General features: G+C 35.5%; 1 protein-coding gene across 5 annotated transcripts in view; it reads right to left on the reverse strand.

Moving 5' to 3' along the window:
• ANKHD1 (ankyrin repeat and KH domain containing 1) overlaps positions 1-19,245 on the reverse strand; it is a gene marked incomplete at its 3' end in the record, with an annotated part of 131,361 nt that overhangs the window by 90,256 nt on the left and 21,860 nt on the right. For all 5 annotated transcript variants that reach the window (XM_081282385.1, XM_081282387.1, XM_081282388.1 and 2 more), the window contains exon 2: positions 3,379-3,532. In XM_081282385.1, coding sequence (XP_081138511.1) covers positions 3,379-3,532 — 154 coding nt within the window. The remainder of the gene's footprint in view (positions 1-3,378; positions 3,533-19,245) is intronic.

Genomic DNA, 19,245 nt, shown 5'->3' on the forward strand with positions numbered 1-19,245 from the left:
TTTTAATATTTTATTTTTAGTTGTAGTTGTACACAACACCTTTTATTTTATTTTATTTTTATGTGGTGCTGAGGATCGAACCCAGGGCCTCACATGTGCTAGGCAAGCACTCTACCACTGAGCCACAACCCCAGCCCTTGATGTTCTTTAAAAAAAAAAAAAAAAACGAATTTATTTAGCACTTCATAAATGATTACATATAAAAATATTCAACAGTAGGGATGGGATTGTAGCTCAGTGGTGGAGCGCCTGCCTAGCATGTGTGAGGCACTGGGTACCACATATAAATAAATTAATTAATTAAAAATAAAGGTCCATCAACAACTAATAAATATTTATATATTTTTTTTTAATATTTAATATATATATTTAATAGTATCTAGAGTAAAGATAGATCAAAATATGCATGTGATTAAAGTTCTTCTTGACATGGTCTCAATTTTTTCTAAGAATCTCAATGTTAAAGAAAAGAGTATTCTCAGCTCTGCTTTAAGTTAAATTAGTGACAAGAATTTTTTCATGGGCTATGGATCTAGGAGGTAGAGGACTTGACTAGCATGTACAAGGCCCTGGTTATTCAATTCCCCAATATCACAAAAACAAACAAACCAACAAAATCCAGCTATCTTCCTTAAGAAAGGTTGGTAATGTTTACCATGATCTCATAACTAAAAACACAAAAATAATTCTATAAATTCCACTAGAATGCTATAGGCTCTACACAACGTTCAAAAAGCAAATTAAAATATTTGCTGCAGGGGCTGGGGATGTGGCTCAAGCGGTAGCGCGCTTGCCTGGCATGCGTGCGGCCCGGGTTCGATCCTCAGCACCACATACAAACAAAGATGTTGTGTCCGCCGAAAACTAAAAAATAAATATTAAAATTCTCTCTCTCTCTCTCTCTCTCTCTCTCTCTCCCTCACTCTCTCTTTAAAAAAAAAAAATATTTGCTGCACACACACACAAAAATGTTCACTAAACAATTGTCTTAAAGGCTGGGGTTATATAGCTCAGTGATACAGCATTTGCCTAGCTTGAGTGGAAGCCCTGGATTTAATTTCCAACACCACAAACACACACACACACACACACACACACACCCAACACCACACACACACACACACACACACACACACACACACACACGAAAAGGAAAAAAGAAAATTTAAATACTGTCTTGCATAGGTCTTAGAAAAAGGCACACTATTTTTAAATATATTTGACAGTTTCTTTGGACACAACATCATAACCATCAATGTCAAGAGTTTAAATTGTTAAAATATACAAAAATTTAAAATTTAATCTTTTCTGATACTTCCTGAAAGATAACTATTATTTTCAAGATTTATTTTCTCTTTCATAATATAGGTTATAAAAACAAGTCACTCTAAGATATATCTTGCTATTTATATCAGTCATACTACAAACCAAAGAAAAAGGGAGAAAGAATGCTTAATGAACCCCAAAAACTCTGAATGAGAATCATGATGTACACATTAGAAAAAGATATGAGTTTAAAATTCTTAACTGGGGAGATCACAGAATAGTTCTCACAACAGTTCTGTAGCCTAAACCAGAAAGTAATATGTACTACCAACCATAAACAAATTTGGGCTTGGAAAGGAACAGAAAATTAGTCCTTATGAGACCTGGAGAAGAGAAACACCTTTCATATTTCTCTCTTATCTAAGCAAAACAAAACAAAGTAAGGTTCTAAAACACAGAAAAATAAATAAATAAATTAGATGTAACATAGCAATGACATTTCAGATCTAATACAATATATGCATAACTCATAACTTGGAGATTCACAAGAGATCCAGACTAGGAGGGAAATCCAACATAATCCATCTTTACATTTTGTTTCTTTTTAATTATCAGTCTTTGCTGGATACTTAAGTATTTTATTCCATCTAATCTTAAGTTTCTATCAGTTTAAAAGACACAAAGACCAAAAGTTAATCTGCTACAAATTATATTATATACTTTTATGCCACTATGCTTTTCCATAACAGGAGAGTTTAAAGAGTTTCAAGATATTGAGTAAATATTTTCCTAATGCAATGTCTGTTTCCAAGAACACTATAAAAATGCTAATTTCCTTCATGTTTTACTTTTCCCCTAGTCCTTAACTGACCAAATACAAATTTTTCTTATTATTTTAAAGGCTGCTATGATCTTTCTGAATGTCCCTTTAATGTTTATTAAAGTATTCACTCATAAGCTGAATGAAATTTTCTATACATTTTTAAACCTTGAGTATTCCACATCTTAACAGCATTAATATAGGATAAGGTAAAAATATGGCACCCTAATAAGCTTCTATGCACTTTTTTTTAATGTTATAAATTATTCATCTAGATGAAATTCTTATGTGTGTATAATGTGCATGCATAAATGCATTAAACAAATAAAAGGAATGCTATACAAAGTAAACATATTGCAAAAAGGTCATATTCAGAGATTATAAAAATTTTTGCATTTAGGAGTGATAAAAGGTTTTCGTTAAAATGCCATGAAAACTTTGTATAGCAAATAACGAGCAGATTATACAATATAAAATGATATGTACTATTTTGAGAAGGTATGTTTTTATCACAAATTTTTCTTTTATAATACTTCAGAACAAATAATTAACATAGCTTGACATGTTTTAGTACAAGTTTATGTTTTTTTTTTAATTTAAATGCCTATTATGTAGGAACTAGGATTGTTGTTCAGTGGTAGAGCAACTGCCTAGCACATGTGAGGCACTAGGTTCGATCCTCAGCACCACATAAAAATAAATAAATAAAGGTATTGTGTCCATTTACAAATAAAAAAATTTTTAAAGATGTCTATTAAATAAAAAAAGAGCTATTTTTAATTAAGTTACGCACTGATTAAAATGAATAAGTAGGCCAGACACAGTGGTGCATGACTGTAATCTCAGCGGCTGGGGAAGCTGAGACAGGAGGATCGTGAGTTCAAAGCCAGCCTCAGCAACTTATTGAGGCACTAAGCAACTCAGTGAGGCACTGAGGTGTGCCCCTAGGTTCGAGCCCTAGTACCAAATTAAATTAAAAAAAAAAAAAAAAAACTCTCTCTCTCACCTCTCTCTTTAAAAAAAAAAAACTACAGTTGAGTCACTCATTGCCTTCAGCCAAGAATTTTTTTTTTAATATTTACCTTCTAGATACCCTAGCCCCAGCCAAGAATTTTTTAAAATATGAAATGTGAACATTTTCTTTAGGAAATAAAAAATAAATTTTACAGTGATTGCATATTTCGTATGTTACATAATTTGAGGATAATCTTGTATAACTTTATAGAGAGGTCTAGACTTTATGAAGAGATTAAAATAAATAAAGCAATCCAAAAAAAAAAAAAAGAAAGTACCTGCTGCTTCAAGCAATGCTTCTAGTCGTGCCTGTGTCTCTGGATCCACAGTGCGTAAGTCTGCTCCTTCTGCAGTACTCGACAAGAAGATCTCTGATGTTGTTTTAAGCACTGGGTTATCCAAGTCTTCTTGGTCCAAAATAAATGATTCGACCTATTGAACATGCAAAATCCAAAAAACGATTATCAATATGATTAGAACAACTGTAAAGTAATAATACGTCTTCTTTGGCTGGGGATGTGGCTCAAGCGGTAGCGCACTCGCCTGGCATGCACGCGGCGCTGGGTTCGGTCCTCAGCACCACATACAAATAAAGATGTTATGTCCGCCGAAAACTAAAAAAAAAAAGAAATATTAAAAAAATTCTCTCTAAAACAAAAAATAATAATATGTCTTCTTATATAACCAGTACTTTTAGAAACATGGGGCTATATGGTCATAGACTTTGAGGACGCATTCTATCAAGTAATCTTCAAACATAACAGGTAAACCCAGACATACTAAAGTTTCCTGGAGAGCACTCTATCTTCTATGCCTAAGCAATACTTTTACTGAAATAAATACATGAACATAACCCCTAGGAAGATGTATACTGTATACAGCACCAGAGAGTTGCTTTTTTTAAAAAAACTGATAGCACAGATAGGTCATTAAGGTATAGTTTTCCTCTCTACTAAATAATTTATCCAATTTCTAACCCCGAAATAAAAGTCTTAAAAACACACTAACAAACACCTGGAGTCCTATAGATAGAAAAACTCCATGAGTTTAGAAACAATACCTATTTGTTCACTGTTCTATCCTGGGACTAAAGAGTACCTGGTACATAGCAGGTATTCAATACATACTTGCTGAAATGAATGAACCATATAAGCAAAAAAAAAAAAAAAAAAAAAAAAAAAAGAAAAAAAAAATCAACATACAAAATTAGTTAATTCCAAGTGAATTTTATTATGCACAACCTCCCTGGTAAGCAGTTTGAAAATTTGTTAACAAAATATGTTTTAAAACTCATGTCCTTGCTGGGCACTGTAATTCCAGCAACTCAGGAGGCTGAGGCAGGAGGACAGCAAATTCAAGGCCAACTTTAGCAACCTGGCCAGACCCTCAGCAACTTAGTAAGACACAGTCTCAAAATAAACTAAAAAGGATTGGGACGTAACTCCATAGTAAAGCATCCCTGCATTCAATCTCCAGTACCAAAAAAAAAAAAAAAAAAAAAAAAAAGTACAAACTCATGCCATTTGACCAAGTAATTCCATTTTAAGGAATCCATTCTTTAAAAAAATATCTGAGGTGCTGGGGTTGTTGTAGCTCAGTGGTAGAGTGCTTGCCTAGCACACATGACGCACTGGGTTGGATCTTCAGCAACACATAAAAATAAATAAGTAAAATAAAGGTATTGTGTCCATCTATAACTAAAAAAAAAAAAAAAAAGGACTACTAAATTTTTACTAATTGGTGGGGGAATGCATATAACAGGGATTAAACTCAGGGGCACTCAACCACTGAGCCACATTCCCAGCCCTGTTTTGTATTTGATTTAGAGACAGGGTCTCACTGAGTTGCTTAGCACCTCACTGCTGTGGAGGCTGGCTTTGAACACATGATATTCCTGCCTTAGCCCACCCCCGCCACCCAAGACACTGGGATTACAGGTATACACCACTGCACTCAGCCTGTACTTCTGCTATTAAAAAAAAAAAAAAAAAATCTGAGGGCTGGGGTTATAGCTCAGTGGTAGAGTGCTTGCCTGGCATGTGTGAGGCACTGGGTTCAATCCTCAGCAACACATAAAAATAAATTTTACAAAAGTTACAGTGTCCATCTAGGGATGCTATAGCAAATTTGGGTTCAATCTTTAGTATCACCACCAAAAAAAAAAAAAAAAAAAAAACAGATTTTGAAAACATATTAAATGGCACAGGAAAATATTAATAAAATTAACTGGGGGCTGGGGATGTGGCTCAAACGGCAGCGCGCTCGCCTGGGATGCGTGCGGCCCGGGTTCGATCCTCAGCACCACATACCAACAAAGATGTTGTGTCTGCCGAGAACTAAAAAAATAAATATTAAAAAATTCTCTCTCTCTCTCTCTCTCTCTCTCTCTCTCTCTCTCTCCTCTCACTCTTTCTTTAAAAAATAAATAAATAAATAAATAAATAAAATTAACTGAAATCCGGCCGGAGATCCAGAGGAAAGACCCGCCCACCCCACCATACTGTGGCCAAGAGATCCGGAGGAGAACCACCCCATACTGGGGTTCCTTATTCAAAAAGTGTGGCTCCACAGCCCAACATCAGAGTACATATAGGCTTGAGGCTTCCACTGCCACGAAACTGAGATATGGCTGCTTCTATCAAGTGACAACAATAAGGACCTGGTAAGACATCACCAAGGTCCCTGTGGGCCTGGCTGCACCAGAGGATTCTCTCTACTAGGGGTGCTAAACGTTATCCTGTCTTGCAGGGGGTTGCCTATCTCGTTTCTCCTATTAACAGCCAACTTCTAATGATTACCCTCTCACTTGTCATATAATTTAATACCTTCATATTCTCATATCCTACCTCATAAACACCTCAGCCAACCCCCCAGTACCCCCTTCTACCATTAGAAACTGTAAACCATTATGCAAACCTATTGACTATATGGTAGAAGTTAACCGAACTCATCATTTCTGATTATAGTGACAAAACTAAACGTAAAAATGGAAGCTTAATGATATATGGCTGCACGTTGGGTATACTGAGTGCTGTAAAATTGATCTCTCCCTTAAAAGTGAGGTATTGGGGAACTGGGGTTGTGGCTCAGCAGTAGAGTGCTCACCTAGCAAGCGTGGGGCCCTGGGTTTGATCCTCAACACCACATAAAAAATAAATAAATAAAACAAAAGTACTGTGTCCAACTACAACTAAAACAATTTTTTTAAAAAGTGAGGTATTGTAATCTATAGGGACACTATAAGACAATAGTGCAGAAGCTGTAATACCTCTGATCTACACTGCAAGAGAGGAAGACACATAGACATCATGAAAAAACAAGGGAGAAAAGTGCCCCCAAACAAACCAAGATACTACAACAACAGAATCCATAGAGAGTACAGCAGGTGAAATGTCAGAGAAGGAGTTCAGAATATACATAACTAAAATGATCTGGGAATTAAAGAATGACCTAAGTGAGCAGATACAGGCAAAAATGGATCACTCCAACAAAGACATAAGAGAACAAATACAGGTGACCATGATCACCCCAACAAAGAGAAAAGAGAGCAAAGACAGATTGCAAGAGATCACTTCAAGAAACAGAGATACTGGGGGGGGGGGGGGGTGGAACAGAAACCCTTGAAATGAAAGAAACAATAAGCCAATTAAAAAACTCAATAGATCACATCACCAACAGACTAGATGACTTGGAAGTCAGGATCTCAGAAACCCTTGAAATGAAAGAAACAATAAGCCAATTAAAAAACTCAATAGATCGCATCACCAACAGACTAGATGACTTGGAAGTCAGGATCTCAAACAATGAAGACAAAATAAACAATCTTGAAAAAAAAGTTGACCTTTATTGTGAAGATGCTAAGAAACCATGAACATTTTGGGATACCACCAAATGACCAAATGACCAAATTTAAGATTTACTGAGATAGAGGAAGATTCAGAGATTCAAACCAAAGGAATGCACAATCTCTTCAATGAAATAATATTTGAAAATTTCCCAAGCGTGAAGAATGAAATGGAACATCAAATACAAGAAGCTTATAGGACACCAAATGTACAAAATTATAACAGATCTACACCAAGACATATTATAATGAAAATGCCTAGCATACAGAATAAAGATAGAATTTTAAAAGCCACAAGCAAGAAAAATCAGATTACCTACAAGGGAAGACCAATTCAGATCTCAGCAGCTTTTTCAACCCAAACTCTCAAAGCCAGGAGATCCTGGAACAACATACCAAGCTCTAAAAGATAATGGATGCCAACCAAGAACCAGCAAAATTAAGCTTCAAATTTGATGATGAAATAAAAACCTTCCATGATAAACAAAAGCTAAAAGAATTTATAGCAAGAAAGTCTGCACTACAGAACATTCTTGGCAAAATATTCCACGAGGAGGAAATGAAAAACAATGAAAATGTGCAAACTACAATAAAGGAAAAGCCAATCAAAGGAGAAACTAAGTCAAGTTAAATACCAAAAATAAACAAAAATTACAGGTAATACAATTCATATATCTTTCAACCACTTTCAATAAATTTTACACATAAAAATTTTAACTACAATATCATCTAATTTTTTAGGGTTTTGTTTATTTTGTATTTTTTGTTTTCCATTTCTCTTCACAAAATTACACAAATATTTTCTTTAAAAGTTTTAGCATTTTATACATTATATTTTAATATATAATTAATCTGGTATGTGTACATATTTTACCTGTTATATGAGATGAGGTATATTTTACTTTCTTATAATTATAAAAAAACATTATTCAAGATTCAAGGGTGAAAAAATCAAGGGTAAAAATTGTTTAATAAGATATTTATAAAGGTAAGGGCAAGGTTGAGGGAAACCTGTTAGAGTCTGTAAACAAGTCAGGATGGTGCCTGGTATTTTGCCAGGGGGAGTGGTTTGTGAGGTGGCGCCAGTGAGCCATTAAGTGTGGAATTTTCTTATTGGTTGACTGCTGTCTCTAGTTTATGTTAATTAAGATAAGCTGTGTGGAATGTATAAATACCTCTGTTGTCCTACAATAAACGGCTCCCACTCCTGCTGTATCAATGTACACAAGTTGTTCGTCGTCACCCCCCCCCCCCCCCCCCGTTATTTTGCTGCAGCCGGACCGCGGCAGATGGTGGCCCGTTACGGGGAGCCCGGGGACACTGGGGGGTAAGTGACGAAAAAAAAAAACTGCCCGTAAGCAAAACTGCTCGTCCCTAGACAGATAGGGCGAGAGGAAAAATGGCCATTTCGAGAAAATGGAGAAGATTGATGCAGTATGTTTGTGTCTTGTTTTGTCTTGAAATGTTGTATTGTCTTTGTGAGGAAAATATGGAAGGGTGTTAAGTAAATTACTAAGGGAAGGAGGCACCCCAGTGGAACCAAGAGCAGTTAGGGCATGTGTTGATAAAAGCCCAAGAACTGTAGTCAGAAAGAAAAAGAAAGTTCAGAAGAAGAAGAATTATCAGGAAAAAAGTTGCAGCAAAAGGCTATTACTAAATACTTTTCGTTACGGGGGAGGGTGCGTGAATTGGTGCAGCGGCTGCTACATGCACAAGCCGGTCATGGCACAGCAAGGACTTTCCAAGCGGCTGCAGCCCCCCCCCCCCTCCCGGGCAGCGGGATGCCACTGCGAGAGCCCAAATCCAAACCTGACCTGGAGGCACAGTCTCACAGGCTCTTGCTCCCTGTGCCCAGTGGCAGTTTAAGTCCGGGACGCTCCCTGGGATTCTCCCCAGACTCTCTCCGGGGCCATCTGGGACTGCCCGGGACACTGCAGGCGGAAGACGGCCCGCGTCCCTGAAGTTTGATCATTTCCAAGGCCAGTAAGGCTTATTTCAAATGTAAAAAAACCTTGAGATAATGTACTAAATTGTTCAGAAGGTTGTTTTCTTAGTGCCTGCTGGAATACTACAGGATTTTCTTTAGCCAGCATTGCTGGAGTTCTTGCCTTCATCCCAGTGCCAGTGAAGACGAAGGTGGAAGAATTTCCAGTGTTGCTGAGAACCGCACGAGACTTCGGATCAAGCTAGCTGCCTGCAGAACTTACCTGGATTGTGATTTAGGCTAGCTGCCTACAGAACTTACCTGGACTGTGAGTTACCTGGACTGAGACAACAAACTGTAATCTACAACAAATTGTAACTCGGTATCTTTGCTAATGGTGTCATTACTGGTATAATTTTTCCAAGGGCTTCTTGCATAGAGCCATCAATTGGCTTGGTATTGTGACATTTTGTATCCTCCCCTTCTGCTTGTAGCAGATTATTTATGGTGTTTGTGTAAAAACCACTATGGTTGTTATTTAAATTAAACAAAAGGGGGAAATGTTAGAGTCTGTAAACAAGTCAGGATGGCACCTGGTATTTTGCTAGGGGGAGTGGTTTGTGAGGTGGCGCCAGCAAGCCATTAAGTGTGGAGATTTCTTATTGGTTGACTGCTGTATCTAGTTTATGTTAATTAAGATAAGCTGTGTGGAATGTATAAATACCTCTGTTGTCCTACAATAAACGGCTCCCACTCCTGCTGTATCAATGTACACAAGTTGTTCGTCACCACCACCACCCCTGCCCGTTATTTTGCTGCAGCCGGACCGCAGCAGAAACCAACAAATTTTGTGAAACACCTTTCCTTCCGTAGACTTGGAGAGGTAGGAGGTGAAAGAAGAGAGAGCCATTATGAAAAACTTGTAGGAGACGGTGAACTAACTGAAGTTATTCCTACCAAAAGCAAAAAGAAACCAACTCACAGTCTAATAGAGTCTTATAGGGAAGAATAAAGCACCTCGCACTACTCTTGTATATTCTAAGTTCATCTCTTTGGTGTCCCTTTCTGATAGAACTCAACAAGAAACCACATGACAAGGGGACTTATCCTGCAGCCTACAGCATATGTCTCACCAAAAGGTGAAAGATGGAGAAAAGATCCAATATGGCAGCCATTGGTTACGTGAGGCTACCGAGTATTTGAAATGTGTCTACTCTGAATTGAGGTGTGCTATGTGTTAAATAAACATTAGGTTCCAAAGAATTACTAGGACAAACAAAATGAACATGAAATGTCTTACTAACAATTATTTTCTTTGCAAATTATGTTGGTAATCCATTGGGTTAAATGAAAATATATTAAAATTAATTTCTCTATTTGTTTAAAAAAAAGAAGAAAAAGAGAACACAGTAACATATTCTGTATCTTGACTGTAGTACTATACATCCATATTTATGTTGTCATTTTTTATATTGTGTTGTCAAAATCCATATAACTATAAAACAAAATAGGGCAAATTGTACCATACAAAAATTATATCTCAACAAACATAACTTTAAAAAGAAATCTAGTTCATGAAGTGTTTTAACAGTATTGGGCATATACTAACCACCTGATAAATAATAGCTATTGTTATAACTGATTAAAACAACCAGCATCACACTGTTTCATAGTGGGGCAGGAAAGGGGAGCATGGGAGCATAGGGCAAAGGGGTGGGAGGGGAAGGGAGGGGCATGGGGTTAAAAATGATGGTGGAATGAGATGGACATCATTATCCAAAGTACATGTATGAAGACAAGAAGGGTGTGAATATACTTTGAATACAACCAGAGATATCAAAGATTGTGTTCTATATGTGTAATATGAATTGTATGCATTCTGCTGTCATATGTAACAAATAAGAATTTAAAAATTTAAAAGTAAATTAAAAAATAAAAAATTAACTGAAATCCACAAAATGTTATGATCCTTATTTTGCTAAAAGGACATGTGTGCATGCATGTAAATTTGAACATATGCATATTCACGTTTACACTCCTAAATACAGATCTGTATACTTATATGTCTATAATATGTGAATAGCATAGCCAGGTAGGTTAACATATTTATAAATACATTTTAAAAAAAGAAACAGAAAGACTAAGTACTTCTTCCAGGACACAGCTAATAAATGGCAAAATCAGATTTCAAACCCAGACCATATGGGTAGAGAGTCCCATGTGGTTAAGTGCTGTTAACCATCCCATGTGGTACTTAAGTACTGTTAACCACTGGGATATTCTATTCCACACATTTTACAAAAGACCACGATATTTGGAATTCATTATTTGAGATATTTGGCTAGTTGATTGTGGGGAGCCATTCTCGCACGTAATTGGGCACCTCCCTGATTGGGTGTGAGGCGTTCTGGCCAAACTGTGTCGGAGCTATCCCCACCCTCTCCAGGTGCGAGAGCCTGTCCGTGTGGGGGTGTGACTGACCATTGACCCTGAGACCAATCACTGACCCTGACCTTGGAATGTTGCCCCACTCGACCTTCATTGGATAGAATTTTCCCCTGAAATTTCTTGTTCCCCAATAAAGGCCACTCTCTGGTGTTTCTTTCTTTCTCTCTCTCTCTCTCTCTCTCTCTCTCTCTCTTTCTCTCTCTCTCTTTCTCTCTCTCTCCTGCTAGTCCTGAGTAAGCTGCCCCACCAGGCAAGAGCTAGAGGGAGGGCCTTCTCGCACCTGGTCAAAGAAAAAGATAATTGAGTCTTGTGTGTTTATTTCAATCTCACTAGTTAATTTCTATGCTACGAACCTCTTGTATGAAACCAGCGTCCTGGTCTGGCGGTGGAGTTGATAATCTATTTTTGCATTGGACATTAAATAAAGATACCCTACTAAACACAGTAAAGTTAAAATAATTTAGATATATTTCATTAGTAGTGATGCACTAAGTCATGTAAAATACTGCAACACACTTTAACATTTAATTATATTCAAAGATAACATCCTACTCCATGCCAATAGATATATTATATAATCAGCTGTCGATGGCCTTGAAAGGCACCTGCTTATACTAAGAGCTTATTGCAAAGCTGAGAAATTATATTTGCAGATATATATAACCACCAGTTGGGAACATAAATAAAACCATCATTCCAGTGGGAACATTCTAGAATGTTTCTTATGAAAGATAGTTACATATTAACATTTCTATTTTATAAATAATATTATGTTCATAAAACATTTTAAAAATCCAAGTTAAGGAATTTCAGTTCTCTCTTTCATTTTCCCAATATTTGCTAAGGGTTTATTATATACAAAGCACCATGAGAATATAAAAGAAATAAAGGCTTCAATTATTATAAAAGGCCTCAAAGAAAAACACATGGTACAACTATATGCATTAAGGAGCAAGAAATCACTTCCAGCTCTAGTAGGGTTTGAAGGATGCATATAATTTTTATAGATGATTAGGCATAAAGGTGGAGGAGGGCAGGAGAGTAAATGTGTTTCAGTTAGAGGAAAGGAGTGAAATAAAAAAATGAGAAGATGAATTTGAGAAGTGATGAATGATCTAGTCTCAAAAAAATGTAAGGTTCTTCATGCACTGCTTGTAGAAACATAAATGGTGCAGTCACTATAGAAGACAGTTCAAAAGTTAAACATAAAATTAACATATCACCAGTTATTCCACTCTTAGATACAAACCTAAGAGAACTGAAAACACAATATTTATACAAAAACTTATACACAAATGTTCACAGCTACATTACTTATAATAGCCAATAAGTGGGGGGGAACCCCAAATGTCCATCAGCAGATAAATGGGTAAATAAAATATGGTATATCCATATACTGGAATATTATTTTTAAAAGACTTAAATACTAAGACATGCCATAATGTGAATAAACCTTGAAAATACTACGTTTAGTGAAAGAAGTTAGACGTAGAAGTTCACATATTGTATGATTCTATTTATACGAAATGTCCACCAAGGGCAAATCCATACAGACAAAAATAGATTAATGATTGTCTTGGGAGTAGGGGAAAGAAGACTGTTAATGAGTCTGTAGTTTCATTCTGAAATGATAATGATGTTCTGAAATTAGTAGTCATCTCTGTACAATCTATGAATATACTAAAAAACACTGCAATATAATTTTAAATGCTAAATTTTAGGAATGTGAGTTACACCACAATTAAAAAATGACATAGTATACCTAAGATATAATTATGGCAATAAGAACAAATATGGATGGATTTGAATAGATCATGTAAAGGGTAACATATTGTTCATTTGCCCATCTGAGTCCTACAGCTAAGAAGAAAAAAAAAAGCATTACTGCCTTTCTGGGTGCCAAGAACATTAAGAATCATGTTTCTAAACATATTCCTAAGTGTTTGGGAAAAATTAAGTTCAAAAGAAAAATAAAACACAGATACAATCTTTGTCTTTAGAAGGCTTATAACTTCTCTTTGAAATTCACAATACATAAAATAACTCACTAAATTTAATTGTTCTATATCTTAAAAGTAAAGGTAAATTCATGTTTTTTAAATATATATTTATTTTTTAGTTGCAGTTGGACACAATACCTTTATTTTATTTTTATATGGTGCTAAGGATCGAACCCAGGTCCTCGAACATGCTAGGCAAGCACTCTACCACTGAGCCACATCCTCAGCCTCTAAATTCACATTTTAATAGGCAACAAGACATAAAGGAGAGAATACTGCACTAGAGATCAGGAGAATTAGGTTCAACTACAAGTTCCGTATTGTTTCACAATACAGGATCTCAGATTTTTAACCTCAGAGGTATCACTCAACCTTTGTGACATTCAATTTCTTCTTCAAAAACAAAGACAAGCTGGGCACAGTGGCAAACGCCTGTAATCCCAGCAACTCAGGAGGCTGAGACAGAAGGATTGCAAGTTTGAGGCCAGCCTCAGCAACATAGCAAGTTCCTAAGCAACTTAGCAAGACCCTGTTTCAAAAAAAAAAAAAAAAAATTAAAAAGGGCTGAGAAAGGTGGCTGGAATTGTGGTTCAGTGGTAGAGTGCTTGCCTGGCATGTGTGAGGCCCTGGGTTTGATCCTCAGCACCGCATATAAATAAATTAAAGATCCATTTACACCTAAAAAATATTTAAAAAGGGGGGGGGGGGCTGGGAATGTAGCTCAGTCATAGACCACCCCTAGGTTCAATTCCCAGTTCCAAAAAAATTTTAAATAAAAATTTTTAAAAAAAGACACTTGTGGGAAGAATCCTAAAATGAATTATAGTTATGCAGAACTCTATACATATATGGCAATTTGATATTCCAAGTAACATTCAATTCTGTTTACTTTTCCTACCTCTCTAGGGTCTCAAAAGTAAGCCTGTCTCAATGTAGAATCAATAAAAGGACAAAATATCCAGTTATGTTTATTACTGTTTATGTTTATTATGTTTAAAAATATTTGAAGGATTGCTTTTGAAAGTTCATGAGTACCTTACTCACTGAACTTGCAGAAATATACTCTTGTAATTTGTTTACCTCAAAATATCTAGCCAATCAATATGGAAACTATTTATAGCTACAATTCTGGGTATATATCATAAAAACTTGATGATACCACTCCTATTCAATATAGTTCTTGAAACTATAGCCAGAGCAATCAAGCAAGAGAAAGAAATTAAAGGGATAAAAAATAGGAAAAGAAGTTATTCAATTATCTATTTGCTGATGAACTAATGACATTACCCTAAAAGATGTCTACAAGACATCTTTTAATTGTCTAAAAGACCTAAAATCTGCACCCGAAGACTTCTAGAGCTGATAAACAAATTCAGTAAAGTAGAAGGATACAAGATCAACATTCCTAATTAATAGCTTTCATATACTTCAATAATTAATCTACTGGGAAAGAAATCAGGAAAACTATACCATTTAAAACAACCTCAAAAAAATAAAATAAAATATTTGAGAATAAATCTAACCAAGGTGGTAAAACATCTCTACAATAAAAACTATGGAACACTAAAGAAAGAAACTGAAAAACTTAGAAGATGGAAAGACCTCCAAGGTTCTTAGATAGGCAGAATTAATATTGTCAAAATTACCAAGTCACCAAACGTTATTCAATGCAATCCACATCAAAACACCAATTACTTCTTCACAGAACTACAAAAAAAAAAAAGGTCCTAAAATTAATTTGAAAGAATAAAAGACCCAGAATAGCCAAAGAAATCCTGAGCAAGAACAATGATGCTGACGGTTTCACAATAAAGAATCTCAGATTATATACTACAGAGTTAGAATAACAAAAACAGCTTGATATTGGCATCAAAATAGACACGGAGACCAATAAAATAGAAGACACATATAGCTAATGTCATCTGATACTTGACAAAACTGCCAAAAATATGTGGGAGAAAAGATGGCCTTTTTAACAAATGGTGCTAAGAAAACTGGGCATCCATATATAGATGACTGAAACTAGATCCCCATCTCTCACCCTGCACAAAAGTGTATTAAAGGGGCTGAAGTTGTGGCTCAGTGGTAGAGCATTTGCCCAGCATGTGTGAAGGCACTAGGTTCAATCTTCAGCACCACATAAAATAAATAAATAAATAAAATAGAGGTGTTGACATCTATAAAAATAGAAAAAAAATTTTTAAAGTGTATCAAAGGCCTAGGAATTTGCAACTGCTAGAAGAAAACATAGGGTCAATACTCTCAACATATTGGCATAGGCACCAATTTCTTAACAAGACCCCAAAAGCTCAAGAAATAAAAGAAAAAAAATCAATAAGTGGGATGACACCAAATTAAAAAGCTACTGCACAGGAGAGGAAAAGATTGATAGCATGAAGAGAGAGTCTACAGAATGGGAGATATTTGTCAGCTGCTCCTCTGAAAGGATTAATATCCAGAATATACTAAGAACTTAAAAAACTTAACACCACAAAAACAAACAACCAATTAATAAATGGGCAAAAAAACTAAACAGACACTTTTAAAAAGAAGAAATACAAATGTACACGAGAAAATGTTTAATATCTCTGGCAATGAGAGAGGTTGTGGCTCAGTGGCAGAGTGCTTGCCTACCATGTGTGAGGCACTGGGTTCGATCCTCAGCACCACATATAAATAAATAAAAAATAAAGGTACATCAACAACTAAAAAGTATTTAAAAAAAAAAAACTACATTGAGGGGCTGGGGTTGTGGCTCAGTGGTAGAACTCTTGCCAAGCATGTTCAAGGCCCTGGGTTTGATCCTCAGTACCACATAAAAAAAAAAAAAAAAAAAAAATTAATTAATTAAATAAATGAAGGTATTGTGTCCAACTAAAAAAATAAATATTTAAGAAAAAAACTACATTGATTCTTTACCTCACTCCAATTAGAATGTCAATCATCAAGAATACAAATAATAATAAATACTAGCAAGTATATGGGGTAAAAGGTATACTCATACATTGTTGGGGGGGTACAAATTAGTACAACCATTTTAGAAAGCAATATGGAGATTCCTTAAAAAAAAAAAAAAAACCACCGTATGACCCTCCGTATGACCCAGCTATCACACAGCATTTTCCAGAACTGAAATCAGCATACTATAGTGATACAGGCACATCAATGTTTATAGCAGCACAATTCACAACAGCCAAGTTATGGAACCAGCTGAGGTACCTGTCAACAATTAAGGGCTGGGGATGTGGCTCAATGATAGAGTGCTTGCCTAGCATGCATGAGGCCCTGGGATCAATTCCCCACAGCACAAAAAAAAAAAAAAAAAAAAAAAGGAAAAAAATTAACAAAAATGTGATGTATACACATTATAGTTTTACTCAGCCATAAAGAATGAAATTATGAAGTTTGCTAGTAAATGAATGGAATTGGAAAACATCATGCTAGTGAAATAAGCCAGATTCAGGGATCCAGTATCTTCTCTCATATGCAGACACTAGAGCAAAGTAATGGAATAAAAGGGGGAAGGGGTTGAACCCATAAAAATAGAGGAAATATCAGTGGAATAGAGGAAGGAGATTGAGGGGAAGGCAGGAGGGACAGAAGAGGGAAAAAATGCAGAATGAAACTGACCAAATTATATACATATGAATATACCACACTGAATTTCACCTTTATGTATATCTATAAAGCATCAATTTTTAAAAAATGAAAATAAATAAATGGAAGATCAACAGAGTAGAGGAAAAGGAATAGGGGAAGGGAGGGAAAGAAAAAGCAGTGGGGACTGAAATAGAACAAATTTTATTCCATGCATGTATGACTATGTCAAAACAAACCCAGGGGCTGGGGTTGTGCGCTCCAGCCTAGCATGTGTGAGGCACTGGGCTCGATTCTCAGCACCACATATAAGCAATTAAGTAAATAATAAAGGTCCATCATAACTAATAAAAATATTTTTAAAAACCCACTATTAAGCATAACTATAATGCACTAATAAAAACATTTTTAAAAATCTTGCTGAGGGGCTGGGGATGTGGCTCAAGCGGTAGGGCGCTCGCCTGGCATGTGCAGGGCCCTGGGTTCCTTCCTCAGCACCACATAAAAATAAAATAAAGATGTTGTGTCCACCAAAAAACTAAAAAATAAATATTAAGGACTGGGGATGTGGCTAAAGCGGTAGCGTGCTCGCCTGGCATGCGTGCAGCCCGGGTTCGATCCTCAGCACCACATACAAACAAAGATGTTGTGTCCGCCGAAAATTAAAAAATATATCTCTCTCTTTCACTCTCTCTTTTAAAAAAAATTATCTCTCTTTAAAAAAAAAAGAATCTTGCTGATACAGTACCAAAAAAAAGTCTCTATGTAATAAACAAGCTAAAAACAAACGGTATACCTAATTAATCTTCCTAATACAAATGAGTATAAAAACCTCAGTTTTTTTATATACAGCTAAAGGATCATAGCAATGTGCTTAATGCCTAATAGCTCCGGTCTCTCCACCAGCTATATTCAGTAGTTAATAAATATATTCACCTATAGCAATACTGTTTTTGCCAATAGCAAGAGAGTGTATTTCAAGTTCTAAACATTGCAGAATTGTTCCTCCTACCTTTGATTAGGTATAAGAATAAAAGGTAAAGGAAAAAGAGTGGAAAGAAATTATGTTCCACCCAAAACTACCTATTTTCCCTTGCAGGTTATCTCTCCTGAAATGCCACCTGCCAAAAACTTTATCTTCCTCCTCAAAAGTCTTTCTCTTCCCCTCCTTTTTTATAGAAGGAGGGTTTCTATTTTTGTTTTAGTTTCAACTAAAGAAACACAAGGGGGAAGAAGGGTAGAGGAGAAAACTATTTTGCCCCATTTTTATCCCATTTGACGTTTCAGAAATGACCACTGGATGGCAACAGTGGGAAATTAAACAGTACCAGTTAGGATCACCTAAAAAAAACATCTGTCATCCTGGCCAAAATTCAGTTAAAAAAATCATTTATTAATCTAGCTATGATTTTATCAAGCTTTAATTCCACTTGAAAACAATTTAAAACTTCAATAATACCAATATGGTTTAAGTCTTATAACAGGAAAATAAAATCTTGTATTACTTGAATCAATAACCAAATGTCACTTCTCTTCTAGAAATGGTAATTGCTAGCTGACAGAGAAAATAAGTTACTAAAAAAAAAAATTCTATCACAAAATATGATTCTCAGGTCATATGGTTGTATCATACAAAGAACCAACAAAGAACATCACACCTATCTCTCAAACATGTCAAAAAAACATTGCTTTTCATAGATTCTCTTTTAATAGACAAATGGATTATGAAACTCTTTACATATTCAATAAACTTCTATTTTGAGTTAGGAACCTGATAATAGTATCCACAAACTTCATTTCCAGAAGTCTTTAAGAATAACCATCACAATTAGCTAGGTAGTAAATCACTTGCCTATCATGTGCAAAGCCCTGTGTTTAATGTCCAGCACTGCAGATTCCAACTGGAGCTACTAAAAAGTTTTTAAGAAATGACTAAATCTTTGTTGCACACTACCTCTCTCCTCACAAACCTTTCAAAAATGAAATTACCTTAAGAAATTTTAATGGGAAAGTAACCTTTTAAAATATGTAAAAAATATGTCCCTGCTAATTTTTTCTTATTCTTTCTTATCTAGTTTATATTTGAATAGGCCAGTATGTCTTACCATTGTCCATTCAAAAGAAGCTCTTTAAGTCAGAATCAGTGCCTTACACCAATTTTAGAGTGCTGGTGATTTACTATTAATTTGTATTCAAAACAGTAAGAAGGACAGGCCAGTGTTCCAAGAGGTAATTCATATATAATACATACATATGAAAAATCACAAAAAATCATCAGAAACATCATCATAAAATACTGCAATGAAAAGGATGTATTCATTAACATAAAAGC

This window comes from Spermophilus citellus, assembly GCF_964194105.1.
Source record: "Spermophilus citellus genome assembly, chromosome: 1".
In the NCBI taxonomy this organism is placed as follows: Eukaryota; Metazoa; Chordata; class Mammalia; order Rodentia; family Sciuridae; genus Spermophilus; species Spermophilus citellus.